Source organism: Vanellus vanellus, assembly GCF_965231255.1.
Source record: "Vanellus vanellus genome assembly, chromosome: 11".
Taxonomy (NCBI): domain Eukaryota; kingdom Metazoa; phylum Chordata; class Aves; order Charadriiformes; family Charadriidae; genus Vanellus; species Vanellus vanellus.
Window position 1 is genome coordinate 9891757 of NC_138916.1, and position 21687 is coordinate 9913443.

Below are 21687 nucleotides of genomic sequence, written 5' to 3' on the forward strand. Positions count from 1 at the left end.
ATGTGTTGGTCTCTGATACATGTGTGGTTTTTCAAGCATTTTTACTCCCGCTTTTCTCTCTGAATGCCTTGCTGGCCTGAAGACTGAATCAAGGCTCTCACTTGAGAGTGTTGCTGTTCCAAGTTGAGGACATCACGTGAGCAAAGATGAAATTTTACAGCTGAAGGTTATTTGCTGTTATTTCCAGAAGTGAGGTGAGGGCACCTGGTTTTGTCATTTTGTCTGGTAAGAAAAAAAAAAAAATCCATTTATTTCCAGAGAGGCCTAGAGCTGTTTACTGACGAGAAGGGACCAGCAATTTTATCTTTTTGGACCTTTATCTCCCCACCCCCTGCGACCCCCAAACCTTGAGTGGTGAAAGTCAGTGCTGTGCTGGTGTAGTTAGAAGCTTCTTTCTAAGCCAACACCTTGGAATCATTGGGGAATAGGGGTTTTGGCATTTAATTTTTCCTGGTCTATTCTGAAGAAATAGAAATTATTTTTGTTTTGAGTGAGCGGTAGTGGTTACACCACTTGGAGAGAAGTAGGGAAAGTTAAAGATATGTCCCTCTGTCCCCCCCCAGTTAAAGATACATCTCCCCCCCCCAGCCCCCTCAACATTCTAGGAAAACATTTTTCTCGTTAAAAGGGTAAAGAACAACCAAAGCTTCGGAAAGAATTCCACTAACTTGGGAGATTTTGTAAAAGGTTAGGGACTGACTTAAAAGAATGAGTGTTCTCATCCTGTAAATACATAGATCTAGGTGTGTCCAGCACAGGATCAATAGAAACACGCAGACTTCTTACCTAATTCTGAGAGGTGTTCCTCTCTTAAGCTTTATTCATTTTAATTGATAAAGTAGCTGACATTAATGAATTTTAAATACCGCTTTAAAGAAGCTTGAATGTCTTTGGCTTTATGTAACTATGTAGATATGAAAATAAAGATGCGAAAAGTGGTGGAAGCGGGCGGGTGGGTTGGGGAGCGGCCTGCCGCAGCGCCGCGTCTTCCCGGGGCGGCGCGCTGTGCGCCCCGTGACACCGCGCTCCCTGGGGACGCCGCGGGCTGCGTCTCCCTTCCGCAGCCGCCATCCCGGCGCTGCCGAGCTCCCTGCGCAGGCGATAGTCGGGGTCGGGGCTGGCGGCTTCTCCCGCGCCGGCCCCCCGCGCGTGGGGTCCGCGTAACCCCCAGGAAGGGGAGAAATACCTCATTAAACGCTGCCACCTACGTTTGGTGATTGTGGATGAGCCAAGTGCGGTAACTTAAAGCACTAATTCAAGAAACGCTCTTGAACAGATTTCCTTTTTTAAGATATTTTGGTAATTATGTTTCTCCCGGCCCCCAGTGCTCGGCAGCGCCAGAGCCGGGGAGGGCGGATCTCCCCGGGCGGCCCTCCTCTGCAAAATGGCGCTCCTGTGACGTAAGGGAAGGCAGGACATCACGCGGCCCTCTCGGCCAATCAGCGCGACGGGTTTTCCCCCGGAAGTTAAAATCGTCCCCTCCCCTTCCGCCTGCCCCCATCGTTGCCATGGCAGCGCGGCGCGGCGGCTCCCCGATGGTGCGGGGGGAGCGGGTCCCGGGGGCGGCGGGGCCCGAGGCGGGGAGCGGGGTCCCGGGGGGCGGTGCGGCCCTGCGGCAGCGCCTCTCTCGTGTCCCCCGCAGGCGTCCACGGAGCTGGCGGCGGCGGCGGAGGAGCGCGGCGGGCGCCTGCGGGCCGGCAGACTGCGGGCCGCGCTGGAGCAGGAGCGGCGGCTGGAGGAAGCCGTGCTGCGGGTAAGGGCGGCGGCGGGGAGCGGGGCCGCGGCTGCCTGGGTGTGCGGGCAGGGGCCCGCCGGGCCGGGCGGAGGGGAGGAAGGCGACCCCGTCGCGGGGCTCCGCCGGGCTCCACCTTCCCGAAGCTTTCTCCTCTCGAACCGTGTCGGTGGCGGCGCAGCTTTGCGGTGTGCCCGCGCCCGAGCGTGTGCAGGCGCGGGCAGCAGAGCGGCGTGGGGAACGGTTCGTTCTGATCAGGCAGAAGAGGAGAAAAAGGAGAGAGCGCTGCAGCTGGAGCGAGAGGACGGGCTGGCGGCCGAGCTGGCCAGGCTGAGCCGCGAAAAGCTTAAAGACGAAAAGATGAGGCAACAAGTAAGAGAGAACAGGTAAAACTCCACAAATCTCACTGCTTTATTTAACTGCCTGTTACTGTAAACCAGTCTTAGCTCTGGAAAGTGTATCTATAAAAGTATTCGGTCAGTTGTCTACCTCCTACTCGTTCTTTATTTTTCTGGATCGCCTTTTGGACAGAACCTTAGATGCAGCAAGATTGTAGCACGAAGTGTTTTCAAGCAATGGAGAGGAAGTTTTAATATGCAAAAATCAGATGCGTAACTTATTTTTTAGAATAGGCTTTAACTTTTTTAATTTGTGCAGCAGAGAAGATTATAGCTGGAAAAAACAGGAGGAGGTAGATTTCGAGAAGTGCTGTGGGCGAAGGCTGTGATCAGAGGGGACCGGGGTCGGAAAAGAGTATGGGAGGCAGATGCGAGAGGCGAGGGACGGCGGGACAGCGCGAAGGCGGAGAGGGGACAGACTTCGTGGGAGCAGAAACAAAAATCAATTTCACCTGGAAAGAAAAGTTATTTTAAGATCAAAGTATGATAAAAAGTGAATTTTAAGCAAATTTTGTCAATAAGAGAAAAACACACAAAATTCCTATTTTGCATACGTGCTTATATATATCTGTACGCTTACACATATCTATAAGCGAATGGGTTTATATATGTACATTTCTATAGTTAGATGTAAAGTATGCAAAACTATAGATAGCATATGTACAAATATAGATAACTCTTGTTTTAAAACAAGTTTTTTTTTCTTTTTCTGCTCTTTTACTAGAGCAATATTTTTAATCTAAAATTGGTTTTTTTTTCCTGAAAAATATTTTTTTTAAAAGACAGTGTTTACATAGTGATGGAAACTTCAATTTTTTCCCTTAGGTACTCACTTCCTTGTAATAGGATAAATTTCTTTTCTTTTTTTTTTTTTCCTCCCCTCAGTCTTGAACTTCGAGAGTTAGAAAAAAAGCTAAAATCTGCTTACATGAATAAAGAGCGAGCTGCACAGATCGCTGAAAAAGAAGCTATACAGTATGAGAAAATGGTAATTAGCTTCACAGCGCACCCCAGCACCTGAGTGCTGTAACTCTTTGTATGGATTGTGCTGAAAATTTTTCTTTTGAAGCTGGCCTTTTTATCTAAAATATTGTTACATTTAGGCATTTGGTGTTTATTGAAAATATGCCTTGTGTTATGAAGGGCTAATTAGCCAGTAATAAGCAGCTGTGAGAAAAAGGCTTACTTTGCCATTGCAACAAAGTGATAGTGAATTAAGCTGTATATATAGTTCTTATTTTACCGCTTCTGTAATATTTATCCAAGTTCAAATTATGATACACTTTGTACCTATTGCGGTGAATCCTTACTTCAGAAGCAAATTGTTGAAAACATGGTTACTAGTATTAAACATGTATCTGAATAACTTCAGAAAGAATTGTGGACTTTTATTTATGCATAGAATAATATCGGTGATCAGGCAGATTATTATGTTAACCTCTTATACAAAATTAATTTATGCAAATTGCTGTAAAGAAAATGTGTTTATTGAGGATGTGCTCCATAGGTAAACCACATTCCAGTCATTAGCACCCATGAGCTAGTTTTGCTCAAGCTGAATGCTCTGTCTGCATTCAATACATAGGTTCCTTTTGGTGGTGTTAGTTCTCCTCAAGTTGTTTAGATATTGAGGGTTCTCTTCAAGGGCTCTATGTGCTGAGTTAAGCTATTAAGCACATTAAGGCACTATATTTGTAGAGCGAGGTGTAAAACATTCCATTTTGGTAATGTCATATATAATTCCTTTTATACTGTGTGTTTTTCACTACAAGTTGTATTATTTGGAATAAAAAGGAATCTTGCATTGCTTTTTCCCCCCTATAGAAACGTGAGGCCGAAATAGCCAAAAAGATGAAGGAGGAGTACGAAAGGGTAATAAAAGAAGAAAATTCTGCAGAACTGAGGCGAAACAAGGAGAAAATAATGTATCAGCAACAACTGGAGAAACAGCTTGAGGAGCAAGAGAGGAAGAAGCAGGATGCGTACGAAGAGTTTCTAAAAGAGAAACTCATGATTGATGAAATTGTAAGAAAGATCTATGAGGAAGACCAAATGTTAGTTACTTTTGATTTTTGTTATTTATTAATTTAAAACAAAACAACTCATAAAATTCTGTATAGAAAACAAATTTATATGCATTTATTTTATAGACTAAGGCCCGTTTTCATTTTCCCTGCACACATTTTAGTAACAAGAGACTGACTTGCATGGATTTTGCTGTTTAAACATCAGAATGTTCTTGTCATTCCAGTCAGTCTCGTGTCCTTGTTACCCAGTTACAAAATCCAGCTTATTTCAGGGAGTGCTTCCGTTGGGCACACGGTGCTGGAAATGCGTGCCTTTCATGGGTTTCTGCCACGCCTCGTGCCCCTGCCTCTTTGTGAGGCATGTTGTCTGCCTGTCTTATGGACAGGGATGGGAAAGGAGGTTCTGAGGGCAGCAGGGTGGTGGTGTGTGTGTGGGGAGGATTTTAGTGGAAATCAAATGTTTAGGACATTCTGGTGCCACTGGGCTTCCTTCTTTCTGTTTTGATGGAGCGTGTAGCAGGGAGTACCTACGTGTACAGCCTGTCCTGAAGAAAGGGGTTAGACAAGAGATTCTCTTTTGGGGGCAATTCATTAATACGTATTTTCAATTTAGACACCTATTTTCTAGCTGAATGGGTAAGGAGAGTCATTTAGATCTTAGTCTCTGGAATATACTGTTAATGATGAGCATATAGGCTGTTTAATGTTACTCTGCAGTATGTTACATGACTACTTAAATGTTTTTCTCCATCTTTACAGGGAAAAACAACTGAAGTTAGATAAAATGAGAGCAACCCAGACATATATTGAGGAATTTCAAAAAGAACAAGCTATCTGGAGGAGAAGGAAATGGGAAGAGATGGAAGAAGAAAACAGGAAAATTATGGAGTTTGTCAACATTCAGCGGCAAAGAGAAGAAGATCGGATGGCTAAAGTTCGAGACATTGAGGAGAAAAAACAAAGAGTTCAAAGCATGGTATCAAAAATTGAATGATTCTATGATTCTATTGTACGTTCTCGTCTTTCGTTTAGAAATCCTTCCTTCTTGTAATAGATTGCCCAAAATCTGGAAAGAGAACAACAGAAGCGTGAAGAGCTGGAGCAAATCCGCCAAGAGCTGTATCTGGAAGAGCAGGCGGAGACAGAAAGGAAGAAGGAGATGGTAAGTGGTGGCAGGTAGTTGAAGTAGCACCTTCGGGTGGGGAATATTTCCTTGTCCCTGGATTTCTGCCGCAGATACATATATGGGTATTTTGGCATTTGTCAGATACCTGTTTTTTCATCTGTTGTGCGTCTGTTATGTGTACAGCATAAGCTGTTAAGGGAAAATGCAAGCAGAAAGGAGTATTGCAACTCTGCCGGAATTCCTGCAGAACATTCAGGTTAGCGGAGCTGGTCTGGATGAAACTTCCACAAAACAAAAATAGTAGTGTATATGCAGGAAACCATATAATTTATGAAGCACTTGTAGCTATGGGTAAATGACTCTAATTGAACAGGCCAGATATGAAAATTTGAAGAGAAAATAAAACCATTTTGAATCACTGATCTAGAAAATAAGTAATAACAGGAATGCAGGGGCAGCATTTTTCATAGTCCTTCCTCTGTCCCTTTGCTTCTCCTGATGTCTTTGTGATGGAGCAGCGCTCCTTCGGCCTTTGGAAAGTGTCACTGGAGTTGTGACGCTGAAAGAACGGTGAGAGTATATCCCACATGCAATTCCTTCTGCAGCTGAGGATGCTCTTCAGAGGCCACCTAACTCCCATTTCCACTACTTTTTCTCTAACAATGCTGGCAGGGTTGTTCATGGACTGGGTTGGGATGTTGATTTTTTTTTCACGCTTTGGCTTTGTGAAGTCTACTGTGTTCTTTGTGACTTTGGGATGGCTTTGAGGGCCTTCCTTGAGCCCATTTTGGTCTGTGAGCTGTCTCAAAGCAAAAAACTTAATTCTGACACGGGTTTAGGTGTATTAAATAAATTTGAATTGTTTTATATTTCTGTTCTGGCTCAAAGTGTCTATTTCCAACACTATTTACTAAATGTTGTTAGTCAGACAAGCAGTTTGTATATTACTTTAGTTTTTGGAGGGAAAATTCTGTCCTTTGAGTTTCCTTTGCTGTCCCTAATGTATTTATGTTTTAATTTCAACCAGGAAGACAACTGAAGCTTTTGAACATCCTTATTGTCCTCTCTATATCTATATGTATCTCCTGAAGGAGAATGCCCGTAACTTTCAAGTTCAGGTTTAAGCAGGTTAATTAAGTGCTTGCTTTTTGCATGTCCATTTGCTTTTTCCTATGTGCCCGCCCGCACTCTGGCTTTTTTTGCTATGGGTGACAAACAAAATGTGACACAGGCTGAGATACAGAATACTGTTCTTTTTAGAGAGTTGTTCAGGAGCACTGACTTGTTGATTCACTTCATGCTAGTGGGGAGAAAAGTAATCTCCTTTTGTTTTGGACTTAATTCTGAGAATCTTGAGCCATTTGCCAAACTGGTTAATACTGGAGAGCACTGTCAGATTGGAGTGTTCGCTCCAGTTATTTATGCTAGAAGGTAACAGCTACAGTAAATTGATTCCAAGATAAATGGGGCAGGTTAGCTGATGAAGATCAAAATTTTCCAAAGTATGTTCAGTGATAGGGTGTTTTATTGAATTTCCTTTATAGGCAGAAATTGAAAAGAGAATAAGGCAACGCCTAGATTTAAGGCAAACATATGAAGAGCAATTGGCTTTAAAGAAGGTAGTGCAACAAGCTATGCAAGAAGAGGAAGATGCCTTCAGACAACAGATGTTGGCCAAGTTTGCAGAGGATGATCGCATTGAGCAGATGAACGCTCAGAAACGCAGAATGAAACAGCTTGAGCACAGAAGGGCTGTGGAAAAACTTATTGAAGACCGTCGCAAACAGTTTATTGCTGATAAAGTAAGAGTTCTTGCTTTTGCCTTTGGTTTGAGCCAAAGTGTTTCAATATGGAATGCTTCCGCTGTCCTAAGTGACAAGGCTACTGTTACTAGGGGAGTTGCAGAGAAACGTGCAGGGGGGAAGCAGGCCTTTGTTCTGGTTTGCTGACAAGAAAAATGTCTTTTTAGAGCCAATGTTTTTTTGTAGCTCAGGAGGCTACAAAACGTCAGCAATGTCCCTAAACCCCTGTCTGCCTGCCATGCTCTGCAAATCTCTCTTCAAGAGCCGTGGGATCAGCAACACAACTCTTGTCCACTTGAGCGTCCCAGATCAGCAGCACTGATGATGATGTCTGAGAATCAAGTCCCAGCCTTGATTTTAGATTAAATCTCTCTAATTATGATCCAAGGAATCAAAGGTGTAAACTGAAAACAAGTCATGGAATCCTATACTGCAGTTTTTTGACCCATTTATAGGGTATGAATCAGATGTGTAATGTGAATTGCTATTTCTAGGCATCACCAAGAGAACAGGTGCCTATTTCTCATTTTCCCGGGTTAGAACAGTAGGGCAGGAACAGCTGGACTTGTATGAGAGCCAGGAAGGAACCGCAACTTCATTTAACCACCTTTAAAAGGGCTTCTGGTATGAGACTGCACGCCTGCCTAGCAGACTAGCCGCAGGTCTTGCCATTCAGTCTTCTCTTTTGACTGACATTTGTTTTCTAGTTCCCAAACATGTAATGTTTAAACAGTGCTTTGTGGTTTTTTACATACACTTCTCCATCCTTCTCAAATGAATGTCTTGTGACCAGGAGTTAATAAATGGAAGTTCAAAATTTACTCTTTGTACTATGGTGGATCTTGGTGGAAACAAATGCTCACAGAGCTGAAACTGAACAGTTACAAAAACTTGTTTATTGTAGGAACGTGAACTTGAAGACAGACAGTTAGAGGAGAGAAGACAAGAAAACATCCGTGCAATTGTTGAAGAAGAGAGACAGAAACTCCTGAAAGAGCATGCGTCTAAATTACTGGGTTATCTTCCTCGAGTAAGTGAATTGTATTTTAAACACTTTAAATGTTTGTCCTGTAAATCAGCTTTCTCTTGGGTAGTTTAAGGTGCAGTTGCAGAACTGTGTAAATTCCTGGAGTCAGCAGATGACCTTATTGTGTCAGCTCTCCTGTGCCCGCTTTCTCCTTTTTTCTTTTTTTTCTTTTTCTTTCTGAGTTGGGAAGCAATTCACAAAAATACTTTTTCTGTATGAGTGGCTTTGGGCTCTGCTGCAATATTGATGTAAGCATAGAAGCTGCTGAAAGCTTCCGCAGCGCTTTGCGCATCCAGTTTTTGGGATACGGAATGTAAATTCTAAAGCAGGGCTTTTCTAGCTAGAAAGGGCTTTGCCATATCTTAAACCCCGTGTCCACCAAATTTCTCAGTTGGGGTTTTGGGAGCAATTTCTTACAGTGTTGGCTGTCTTCCAAGTCTTCTGTTACCATGGAAACAAGGCCTCGTCTCTGCTGCAGTGCAATAAAATGCAGTGCTTACAGAAGCATTTTGAAGCTCGCTCTGTTCATCCCGGTGTTTTTAAAAGTTAAAAAGATGGAAGCAGTTACTGTAATAGGAATAAACTACAATTTATTTTGTATTACGCTTCATGATCGGAAAGATCACCTGATGGTACAGAAATGAACGGAGAGCTGCTTTAGGGATGTACAGATGCATTTACAGCAGGGAGGGAATTATCCAATTATTTAAAGAAATTCTTTTCTGCAATATTCCGCTACATTTACAATGTTTTCCAGTATAATTTTTATTCAAATATTTACATGCTAATTTGGTGTGCAAATTTGTAAAATTTGGAGTGAGTTATTTTCTAATGTAGATTTAATGAAAGGATAACTCAAATTGGTAATATTCTGATATAGTTTTCTGTTTTGAATTTACTGTTGTAGGAAGTCTTGGCTATTTCAGAGTGTCACACCTTTTCCATGCTGTGGATGTTCTACTTTGTTCTTTCCTTTTTCAACTCTGTCTGAATCGCGTGCTTAAATAGAAACATGCTACCTAATTTGAAAGTCTCCAAGAAAAATGCAATTTGTAATTTTTTTTTTTTTTCTAAATGCTGCAAGGTATGTTCTGTGGGTCATACGCATATTTAGCCCTAAAATTAATTTAGAAGTAGTTAGAGATTCAGATTTCTGAGTTCCCCTGCTTCCCTTCCCCAAAATATAGTTTCTGAGTAAGTTGTTCAGTATCAGTTGATTTCCAAAATCAGTTCTTGGTACAGGCTCATTTCAACACAAGGGAAGGTGGAGTCAGAGCCCCACTCTGGCTGGTGCCTCTTCGCAGTGCAGTTGCTCGAGTTTTACTAAACCTGCACCTGTGCTGTGCTGACTATAATTACTTTTATTAGAAAGAGAAGGCAGATAAATGTTGTCTTTTGTATAGTGTCGATGTTGGAATCTTTATGGGGTTCCTGTCATCATCTGTGTGAAGAACAAAAGCACCAATTTGAAACTCTTCCATTGAAGTTTTGTGACAGTTTTCAGGGCTGTTTGTTTTAAAGGTAACCTCAGTATCACGGATACAAGCTGTTTACGTTCACCTCCACAGAACACTTCAGAGATCCATAATAATCACTTTACTTTGTTTTACCTTCTCATGTGTGTTTCTTTCCCCTTATTGCAGGGGATCATCAAAGACGAAGATGACATTAACATGCTTGGAGAGGAATTTCGACTGGCTTATCAGAAGAGAGGAGGCAATGCCTTTTCAGAAAAGAGCTGAAACTTCCCCTCTCTCATCTCCTGGTTTGCCACTAGGTGTCATCTGATTTCTAATGAAAATTTCCACTTGCTGTTAACAGTGAGGAGCTCCTTTTTGGTATTATAAAAGGTCTCCATTTTAAGACTGGAGTTCTAAACTGATGAGCAGCTAGTTTTATCAAAGTGTATGTTGTACGTGCATTTTCCATCAATAAACTGCTATGGATTTCTCAATTATTGTCAGTCGGTGATGCAAGAATGGTAAAATGTTTTTTCCAACAACTCTGCAGAAACCTAAGCTAGTGTAAATTCACATGTGTATTTCAGGGTGGACTATAAGATTCCCTTAATGCACTATTTCTGCTTCTTATGCCCTGGCACTACACTATTAAAATACTAACTTAAATGTAGTTTGTCTCATCTCAAAGGGTAGGTCTGAGTTACTTGTTTCACTGTTAGTTCATGTTACTTTGCTTAGTAGGATCTAAGCAGAGAAATCTGAGGTCAGAATCACCATTTATACCTACCTTTCAGTGTATAAACTTACTATTTATGTGTCGTGTTCCTATTCAGTTTCTCCAAGGGAGGAGTCCAGTGAAAGAGCTGAGGTTTGACCAAGGTTCAGGCAAGCAGCACAGGCTTTTACTGCTCCTGTTCATTAATGTACATGTGATCTGCTCAGCTCATCTACACTCAAACTTCTACCTAGTTGTTGATTATAACGATGACATAATAAAATCCTTAAGGGTGTAATGCTTGTAGAGCACCTGTAAATACGGAGCCCTCCCTCCTGGCTGTATCCAAAGCAGCAGCTGATGGCCAGGGAAAGATTTTAATATTTTCACCTTGACTAAATAAAGTAGTAATTTTAAACAATACAACTGTATCAGATTACGGAGCCTCTCTGGATAGCGAGGAGCAAGTCTCGTGTATGTTTTTGCCAGCCAAGGGTGTCAGATGCAATAGCTAAAACAAGTTATGAACATTTCTATGAGAGAGCTGTTGCTGCTTAAATTAGATGCCAGACCAACCAGCATTGCGGGGAGATCTGTTACAGAGAACAGAGAAGGCCAATTTTCCAACCACGTGTTTTAAAAAGGACATGACATTTTCCGTTCAACTTGATCACTGGTTCAATTATTTCTGTTGCAACAAGGAATTTTCTGAGACTAAACCCTGGCTTCTTTGGACTAAATATTACCTTAGATATAGTTTTAAATGCTAAAACAGAGCAAACTGATAACAAAGTTCACTTGTTGGAATATTTCTTGCATGGTCTGTGCTTCTCTGCTCGTTAACAGAAGGGACAGTTTGGCCTGAAACTTCTGTAGAAATTTGTGTTTCCTATGATACCACAACACAAGCCATCAGGCTTACAAAAGTTAAACAATTTAAACACAAGCAAAATCAACAAAATCAATTAACTGGGATATACAGTTATTAACTATTATTATTAACAAGCATTCATATACAGTGCCAAAATAATGTACCATCTGACGTGTATTTTGAACAGAAGTTTTCTTTTTATGGAATCAATAATGTCCCCACTCAAGAGCTTTCATAAATTCCTCTTCAGTAAAAGAAAGCATCTTAGCAGCTTCAATGTGCATCTTAAAAAAGGAAAAAAAAAAATTAGGAGCAGGAGGTAAAATAATGCAAATGAGCAATGTAAAATCCTGTACAATTGGGATAGCTGAAAGGGGCTTCCACTCTGTCATTCCGCTTTTTCATACTAGGGTTCTGATGGATGTTCACCTGTTTAAGCTGAAGCTGCTATTCATATTTTTCTGCAAAAATTTATAGTGTAGGGATAATGTGATAAATTTATGGTAAACACTGCAACTTCAGCTCTAGTAAAACAGGACCAATAGCTTTCTTAGTTCCTTATATTGCGTTAAAAATAGCTCCATTTTAATGAGGCATGGAAATTACTGAAAATCTCACAACTATTGTGGCCTCTAAAGAACAGATTTATGAAAACTGGTATACATTCTTTCAAATTGATCAATACACAGCTTAACTTTAAAGCTATTACAAATCAAATACATCATTAAGATGCCTCTAATATGTGTGAGTTAATGTTAAATGAGGATTTTAACAAATAATATAATGCCATTAAAAATTAACCATTGGCATGTAACAAAGAGTAACTGTACCTCACCTTAACCTACACTAGTAGCTGTGTTGCCATGTGTCACACCGTACATCTATGGTCCATTATGGCACATATATACACACATGCACCCCCTACGTGTGTACATATTTGTATGTTTAAAAATCATACAGTAGTCTAATTTGTATTTCCACTTCATAGGATATAGCACATTACTTTAAATGGAACACTGAAAGGAACAAACAGAACTTTTTAATGAACAACTAGGCTATTTTCAAATAATGCAACTGCTTGGAAAAGAGTCATCAGGGTCATCAAGGTGTGATGAGAAAACAAGTACCAAATGGTCAGTGTATTTGCAGAAAACTACCATAACCAAAAACAGTGGTGCCACACATCCTCATTCCTGCATGAGGGTATTACCTCTTTACCTGTCATTCTTCCAAGTGGAAAGGAACGTGTCCCAGCTAAATAGTTTTTACTGCAAATTTTAATAAAATGGTTATGTTTTGAAGAACAGGAAGTGATTCATGTCTACAAGGAGTCTGTTGTGTTTGTTTTTTTTTAATATATAGACATATTGTCAGCTCAAAACGACAACAAAGCATATTGGAGTCCCCACAGGCTGTTTAATACCCTCCAGCTCTGTAAAGTTCAGGCTAACTTCCCTTAATCTCTTTTAGAACTAAGATTTTTCTATTCAAGACAAGCAGAGAACGGTCTGAAGAGATCAACTGAACACCAGCAGCTACTGCTGCCAGCCACAACTCATCCTACCGCTGATATTTAATACCTCTGGGGATTTTTCTCCTCCATCATTCTTCACGTGGTAGCATACCCTCACCTTCAGGCCAGCTGTGCCTGCTGTGTGCATCTGAATCTGCCACACAAATACTACACAAATGGTCCAAATTAGGTTTTCCTCATTCACTCAAGAAAAGGCTTGTGTGAAGCAGACATGACGTTCTTCAGGTGATTATGTACATTGAGCACATGTGAGTTTCAGCTGCTCTTCCCCTGGGCCTTCTGCCAGAAGCTCTAAAAGGCACAGCTAGCACCTTTTTTTGCAGGTTCCTCCAGTCATAGGCTGTTCTGAAAGGAGAACTAGCAGCATCCTTCTGTGATAAGAAAAGGTAAGTAGCTTCCTCTACTATCTGCAGTTCTGATACAGTATTCATAATTTTTCTAAAATAAGCTTCACAAAACTTCATTAAATATATCTGAGACTATGGTTTTGATTCACAGCCAAACAGAAATACTGCTCTTTGACACCTGTTTCAGTGAATTTGTGTTCCAGAGAACAATGAGCTACCTCATATATAGAGTGTATGTTGCTTGAATACTGTATTTTTTTCATTCTCAGAACAAACTCGAGCTAGAAAGACCAGCCAAAGGCCAAGCTAGCATTATTTCTGTTAGATGAATCCCCAAGACCTCCCTGCATGCTGTTACTGCCAGAACAATCCTCTTCCACTGGAAATACACGAGCAGCCCCAGTTCCTCTTCCTCTAATTACCTATCCTCCTTTGTCCTGTGTTGGAGAGCTATTCCAGATCCCAGGGTGTATTTCCATATTGCAATTCCCAGTTCTTTGGATAAGTATGTGTATTTTGTTACGTGAAGCTGCCACTTCATACAGAGCTATTCTTCCTCTGGTGGGGCTCAACAGCTTCAAGAGCGTTTACAAAATGTCTGGTGATCACTGCAGCGCTCAAAGGGCAAATCAAATGTTCTCTTTTCTTATCTCGAAGCTTGACCCTTCTAAGGTGCCTTTGCTCAACAAGTCACCATACAGTGCTCGCTTTACCTCTCTTACAGCTTTAGTTTGAAAGTGCAAAAAGTGCATTAACTCCATCCTGAAATGAATCCCATTAGATTCTGCAGCGTAAGCAATTAGAGGTGAGCTGCTCTATGATGTTAAGATCCTATCATCTAGGCAATTGTGAAGCCCATAGCTCGGCATATGTCCGGTGCAGCCTCAGAAGGAAAAGTGATACAAATGATAGCAGGCAATCCGAAGTATTTGGTAAGTGTGACGGAACTAAGACCTAGATGCATCAGTATGTGGAAAATTGTTTGATTTGGGCAACAACTCTTAGAATACAGTCCTCTCATTTGCTTTCATGTAAACTCACAGGTTCTTTCAATTTGTACCATCAAAGCTCATTTGACAGGTCTATGCTGAAAATATATTTTGAGAAATGTAAGGTATTTACCCACTCTGCAGGTTTGTCTTTCCAAGTCCCTTCTTTTTGAGACATCAGTATAGCTTTATCAAGTACAATGGTTAAATACATTTTTAGCTATATTTTATCTGAAGTATTAATCCACTTTTCACTACACCACCTTTCTAGGAAAGCTGTATCACCAATTGTTCAGCATGAATTTTCAGCAAGCCTCTATTACCTATCCCCTACTCAATTTCAGCTTCAGCTGCTAAAGAAACTGAAAGGGAGTAGCCCCTGCCCTGACCACCGGAGAGGAATGGAGGGAGATAGGAAATCAAGGTAGAATCAAATGACTTTCAAAATAAGGCCAGCTGCAAGTGTGGTGTGGATAGGAGCACCCATGCAGTTGTTACGATATTGTGCGTCATTCAGAGTATGTGTGATATTCCAGGAATTACAAAAGGATGGAGATCAGCCCCCCTCCTTTGATCCACTAAATTCACAGCTAGGATAAGTATTCCCTCTTTTTTTTCTTTTTCTTTTTTCTTTTTTTTGTCTGACACACAAAGAAATCTGCACCTGGGCAGAACTGTACATGTATAGAACACCTCAGAACATAAATAAAAAGACACCATGTTAACAGAGAAGGACACGCTTTGAGAATCCAGGAAGAACGTAGGTCTCAAATGTATTGGCTTGCTCCTGAGAGGGCACGCTGTTACAGCTGCTGGTACGACAAGTAATATGCTGGGGGGAAAAAACTAAAAGAACATCTCGCATGCTAAAATGGATTCTACTGACACAGCACCAAAGGGATTTGCTGTTATTACCTGAACAGTATTTGTTCTTGAACAAATAGATACTCTCGGCCCTAAAGCCTGTCAGTAGCAGTGCTTCACCATGACAGGGTATGTTCCAAGTTAGGAATGGAGTCAATTCAAAAGATCAGCTTTTGCTAAAAAGTAAAATATTAGAAATATGCACTAATAAAAGTGAGGCTGCTGCTTCCTTGCATTCAAGCTCCCCAGTCTTGGGGCTCTGGTTTACATGATGATCTTGCTTGACAACAGACACATTTAGCTAGAGGTTGTTAACTGCAACGTAACAGTACTCTGGTCCTTACCTTTTGTCTCTTTAAAATATCAATTAACTTTAACTGCTTTTTAAAGCCTGTGATTAGCTCTCCTTTTTGTTTCTGCAGTTTCTTGTTTTCTGTTTTTAATTCTTCAATTGTTTTGAGTTCTTGGTTAGCTACATCCTACCATGGGAAGAAAAGGAGAAATGTATGAGAGTGGTGCTTTAACCAATGTAACCTGGCATTACATAACAAAATGACAAACAGTAGCCACACCTAACATTTCTGAAAAGAAGTGGGATTAACCAAAATATTCCCACATCAAAACTTAAAAAAAGAAAAAAAATTCAAAAGGCGCAACAGCTGCGGTTTGCCTGTGTGTTTATCAGGTGCGTGTGTACTTCTCCCTTTTTCTAAACACATCCAATTTTCACACAAATGGGGAAAATCAGAAAGGCTCTAACTTTACTCTGTACATTTCTTCCTCCTGCCTAGTAGTGTAATCCAAGATAATTTATCAAGCCCTTTGGTGAGTTGCTCCAAGTTAATTTTGGGATTGTCTGTAAGATACACATCACTTCCAAAGCTGATCAAGCCTTTTGTCTCATTCTAGCATGACTGAGTGATTACAAGCTGGAACTTGTTTTCCAAAGCCATCGTACCTTGTTACTTTGCTTCAGTTTATTCAGCTCCACTTTATACCTTTCCGCTGCTTCCAGGGCCCTGTTTAAGCGAACCTCTGTTGCACTCTGACTGGTTGTGGCCTGCTTTTGTACACGCTTCAGAGTCTCCAGTTCCTATTCAAGAAGCAAAGGATAAAACCAAACATTGTCAATAATGGTATTTTAACAAATCCCATACAGACAACACATTTACAGCAGGTCAGGTCTCACCCTTGAAAACTGAAAAGTCTGTGGATTTCGTTGGCCTTTAGAATCTGTCTCAAAGACCATTAATTCCACCATTAAAACACGCCCTTCTCCTTTGAAATCTTGAAAAGGGATCTTTCTCATCTTTGTTTTAAACTTCTCTTAGAATAATTGTGGATCTGATCATGACAGACCACAGGACTGAATGAAAAACCCTGTACGCTCAGTCAGAAAAAGAGAATAAAAAAATGTCGGTATGTCCACTCTGTGGCAGATTTTGGAACAGTGGCTAGTATTCCCAGCTGCTTCTTCCCACCTGTTCCTTTTACCTCTTTTCCACAGATATCACTACATGCAATTACCAACAAAATGTTAAAACAGCCTACTGAAGATGGCCGAGGGCAGTAACTATTTCATCTAGCAGAAAATAGCTCATCAAGTGTTTATGGCAACAATCAAACCAGTTCCCTCTTATCTCTGATGATAGTATTTCATAGTGCTGTGAGCGGGGAAATGAGAAAAAGAGACCGAGATGAGGAATAGAATAATGAGATTAAAGATCAGGGAATATAGATAAAAGACAAAGTAGAAGAAATAAACAATTCTGGCAGAAAGAGCACATCTTGTCATTTGTGAAAAAGAAATAGACTTTTTTTAAAAGACTATCAAATTTTTACGGCACAGAAAGATTCTTTTAACCAAATCAGGGTAGACAGGGGGATTGCTGTCAACTTTTTACCCTCAGACTGCCTTATTTCTGAGCGACTGTTCTATTTTCTCAATTCCACACTAGCTCTTGTGGTGGTTACTTCTAATTTCCACATCACTTATGCAGGAAATACCTACTAATTGATAAGTGTATGCAGCAAGACATTAAGGTAAAGTTATGACTGGAACAGGTATTTCTGGGAAGCTTTGAATCTTCTCCAAAATAGATGAGGAAAACGCGAGAGTAGATGCATCTCATTAATCCTCCAAAATTCTATTGGTGAATCTGCCCCCTCCAAGAGTTTACAAAACCAGATGTTGCTTCAACATTTTTATTTCGTTGCTAACCTGTCCATCTGATTGATTAAAAAAAGATGGGTAAAAGCCCAGCTAGTAGGGCAGCACAGCCCCTCCCTGGAACACGTGCACATGGATCGTCTGAGAACGCAAATTTGTTTGCTGGAAACTGCCCCCTGTGTTTCCACAGAAAACAAGCTCCACAGCACACAGACCTCTCTGTCTTGTATCAAGATGATGGAACTGCGAACAGGGTCAGCTGAATCTTTCGTGATATGGATTTTATTCTGCACCAATATGAAAAGCTTTGGAATATAGTCTTTCAAGCATTTAATGACCAAAAAAAAAGTCTGCGTACAATGCAAATAACGTATCAGCTAATGTTATCATTTAATGAGATAATTCTAATAATTCTTTCAGGGTTTTTTGACATTTACTATCATACATCATACCTTAGCAAGGATGTTTTTGCAAGTCATCCAGTGAAGCTATATTGTTAAATATATTCAACTCCAAGTTTTTCATCTTAAAAATGCCTGAAATAAGTATTTTATTTTGTAAGTAGGCAAGGTTTCTGCCGGTTCTCAGTACTTTAAGTAAAACCTGGATTCATTTCCTCACATAATGTTTCTCCAAGAGGGGAAAAAACTACTATGTTTTAAAACTGCATCCCATTTTGATCTCTGGATTTTCTCCACTGTGCTGGCATGGCTGAGGCACTTGAATATTAGCAGGGGCTGTGATACCAGAGAGCTCGCCTATGAGTAACCCTCCCAGCAGCCTCTTCATCATTAGAAAACTCAGCAACACCTGCCCACCTCCAAAAACATTTGAGCGATAATGTTTGCTTTACATCAAGCCCTTCGTCAAGGCAAATCATAAAATCCCTGCACAAAGCCTGAAAAGGAAAAAGCACAACTTTGGTGCTTCCCTGACCTTTATCCAATGTTATAGCTAGACTGAATTAACAAGTGAGAAAGAACACAAGGGAGGAATGTTCTTGTAGACAGGTGGTGGAAAAGGACAGGAGCGGTGATATAATTTATTTATATCAACTAGATGGAAATAAAGAGGAGTGCTGGAAAAAAGAAGATAGAACTTTTGGGGAGCACCAGAATTCAACTGCTGCCTGAGGCAGGTGAGTGTTCCAGCAGAAATGTTCACAGAGACTAAACACCGAAAGAAGGAAGTGTAAAAATAACAAATTAACTACCATGTTTCAGGTAAATAGTGAGAACTAGGTGAGAATCTTTGCCTAGGCACATACAAAAAAGTAGCTGGGGGATTAATGAAATTGTGTAAATTGTTGAAAATCTAAGGAAGGTTGGGAAGGCATGTATTGAAACTTAAGTCTTGTATCATTTATGTTGCAACAGAAATCACAACAAAAGCAATAAAACCCCAAAAATCAGAGGCTACATTTTTACTATCTCAACTATACAGAAAACTTTCTCTAGACTGAAAGTATGAGTCTCGAGAGTTTAGTAGCACAGTAGTACAAATTCAGGCCTGTGTTCACAGGAAATTTTTTAAAATGTATGTCTAGAATTAATCTACAACTACATAAATTATATAATGTTGAATAATACTTCATACCTAAAGTATAAAACAGTTTTCAGATTGCCAAGTCCATAGGAGACTTAAGCAATTACTGAAAAAAATATTTTTAATTGTGTATTTTTGGCAGAAAAAATAGTTCATTTTTTATATCAGAAAAAATATTTTAAATAACTTCTGAATTAGCAGAGAACCATTCATTACATTTTCCTGCCTTTTTTGCCTTCTCAGGATTTTAAAGGACTACCACTATTTGTCATGATCATGTCTGATCAGTAGCCTTGAGAAAATCTAGAAAACAGAACCTATTAGGAATAATGGAAGCAACTGAGGATGGTAGATCCAGAGAAAAGGCAAGCGAGGAAAGCGACCGCATTTTGGATACAGTAGCTGTAGAGCAGAAGTGAACGAACTTTTCATCACAAGAGACATTTCCTATATACCAGGATAAGCTTTCTGTGCCTGTGTACAAGAACCAGCATAGATTTTCTAAGGAAGTTATGGAAATTGCCATCACAGAAAGCTTTAAGTACAGGTTAAACTTATGTCCTGGATGGTTTGGACATTATCTATCCTGTCTTGCTTTAAGAGAATGGACTTTGTATGTCTCTAATCCCCATTTACTGTGAGCCGATGAGCAGTATGAGTACCACTATTAAATATTTTTCCTGACAGAATCAACAATCAGGGTACTTATGTAAGGGAACTTAGAACCTCCAAGTATCTGCACAAAAAGAACACACAAACTTTGAACGTTTTTGTTTTAAAATGCCAGAACTACATAATGTGAAGATGAAAATATGACTATGCAAATACATAGTATGATTTAATGGAAGCATAATAAGACTTTGTTAGGCTGAGTTGTGTTCTGTTTTCCCTGAATTTTTAAGTGAAAGATTCTCCTGGTTATATTACATGTACTACACGATACTATATATATTACATGATTTTGAAGTCAACCTCTCTAGCTCTGAGTAATTAAAGAAAAACACATGCTGCTTTTAGATTAAGTTCACAACAAAGCAAGCTGTGTATGCAGGCCATCTGCCACAACCAGGCACGTACACAATTTTGTGTATGTGGCCTACAGCAGGAGCTGGGTTGATTTTGATTCATCCAAACTGGAGCGGCTGGTTTTCAAACAGTCCATTTTCAAGAACAAAGACACATCCCTTCCTCTACCTCCAGAAGATACTAATATAAGCTGCAGGTGTTTTTTTTTATAAAATGTTCACCAGGTTCTATGCTTTACAGTAAAACTCCTATAACCAGAAGTATTTTTTAATAATTCTAATTAAAACCAGAAAAATAAAATTTGGCTGTATTTTTCAAGATTCCTTTGTGAATTTGACCGCAGTTTCTGAAAAGGTTGGTTTGTCTCTTGTGGGTCTTTTACACAAGAGTTTAATTTTAAAATACAGAAATATATGATTGTAGAAGCAGAAGAAAAGCAATTAGCAAAATATATTATTTCTTCCTTTAAAAAGGTGATTAGAGCATTTAAAAATACAACTTGTAAAACTATTAACACAGATGAAATGCTAATGGGATCACTGGATATGAATTTATCAAAGTAGGGTACAGAGGGTGATTTGATGCATTTTTTCCCTTTCATGAGATAAGTGAGATTAATATACGCAATACCTTTTCTAGCGCTATGACCTCTTGTTGTAACCTTTCGCTTTTTTTGTTTGCTTCTTGTGACAACATTCTGTATTTTTCCGTCTGAGAACGTTGAATACTGATTGTTTGTTGCATTCTGGTGTTTTCTTCTTCCATGTCTTTAAGCCGAGATTTTAAATTCTGATTTTCATCATCCTATTTGACAGTAATTAACAAAAAAACACCAACTAAATTACTGCAAGGAAGCAGTAGGATAACGCAATAGCAATGTTTTGTAAATAAAATGTAGTAAAAATATACATATTGTAGATATGGAGATAACAATTTTTAAAAATTATGTTATTTTTAAATGTTTAGATCCTTCGTGATGGGTTTCACAACAATTTTAAGAAAGGAAAGAACTACGAGAAACTAAGAAGACAAACCACCAATTTGCCAGGACAATGCTTCAAAAAACGGTAATGCTTAAATTTTTTTAATATTCTGCAGTTTTTTTACTGCAGAACTGTCTTGTAGCAGTATGTAAAACATTTGATTTCCCATAGATATTTTGTGACATTTTTGTGAGAATAGCTAAATGCACGCATTAGGAAAAATTCTGGGAAAAAGAAGAGAATATAATTACTGATAAATCAATCCATTATGTTTTAGAAGATTATCTGGTTTTGACTTAAAAGCAAGCTCTAATGATCAGGATACATCAAGTATTCAAAATCAAGATTCTCTTAACATCAAGTGAATCCTGTATTAGCTTCATGACCTACTGGCAATTACATCCCACATTAAGCATTATAATTTCAAGGCATTTTTCTTTTATAACCTTTTACACATTATAAGTGAATATTAATGTAGGTTATTTCAGAGATACATTATGCCCTTCATTTCTTTAAAAAAAAAGAAATCAAGGCACATTCAGAAACGGAGTTTCTATGAAAACAAGTCTTTCTCTCCTGTCCTCTCAGCCCCTATGAATACATGCTTCTCACCTGGAAAATATATGTGCTTTACGCTAAGTTTCATGTGACCACACGCACCTCAGAAACTCCCACTTCTTTATATTTAAAACAGATTTCCCGCTTCCTTATAATAATTGGACTCTGAATTGGAGCAAAATCCAGATTTTTTTCTCAAGGTTTTGCCAATATGAAATTTTTGTGACCTTCTGAATGTCATAGAGTTATTTTCACACTAGAGAAACTAGTACCCAAAATGATACATTTACATACAGAGTGCTAAGGGAGCAGGACAAGAATAGGTACGAGGTTGTCTTCTGTCATCTGCCATAGTAACTGAATTCTGTAGTATTTTTGGCATGGAATGATGAAGTTCAATAGCTACTGGCAAAATTATGTTTGATTTGAAAATGAAAATGTCTTTAAAATCTAATGTAACAACTTTCTTCTGATCACAGCATAAAAGTATTGAAATGCAGCAGCATCTGTATT

The 21687-nt window shown here is 39.6% G+C and overlaps 2 protein-coding genes across 2 annotated transcripts in view; one reads left to right on the top strand and one right to left on the bottom strand.

Annotated features, from left to right (window-relative positions):
* MNS1 (meiosis specific nuclear structural 1) lies at positions 1-10058 on the top strand (the record flags this gene model as incomplete). The annotated part of the gene is made up of 11 exons (XM_082488953.1): positions 1-8; positions 167-194; positions 1643-1753; positions 1991-2118; positions 3016-3118; positions 3955-4184; positions 4917-5133; positions 5212-5319; positions 6828-7085; positions 7990-8115; positions 9756-10058. 11 exons carry the CDS (start codon positions 1-3, stop codon positions 9852-9854), a joined length of 1416 nt encoding a protein of 471 aa, XP_082345079.1. The 3' UTR covers positions 9855-10058.
* The window catches only part of TEX9 (testis expressed 9), a 26482-nt gene continuing 14337 nt past the window's right edge, over positions 9543-21687 (bottom strand). The window contains exons 9-13 of the mRNA XM_082488888.1: positions 20264-20437; positions 15851-15985; positions 15237-15371; positions 11323-11442; positions 9543-9553 (exon numbers count right to left, since the gene is read on the bottom strand). Coding sequence (XP_082345014.1) covers positions 11365-11442; positions 15237-15371; positions 15851-15985; positions 20264-20437 — 522 coding nt within the window. The 3' untranslated portion in view covers positions 9543-9553; positions 11323-11364. The remainder of the gene's footprint in view (positions 9554-11322; positions 11443-15236; positions 15372-15850; positions 15986-20263; positions 20438-21687) is intronic.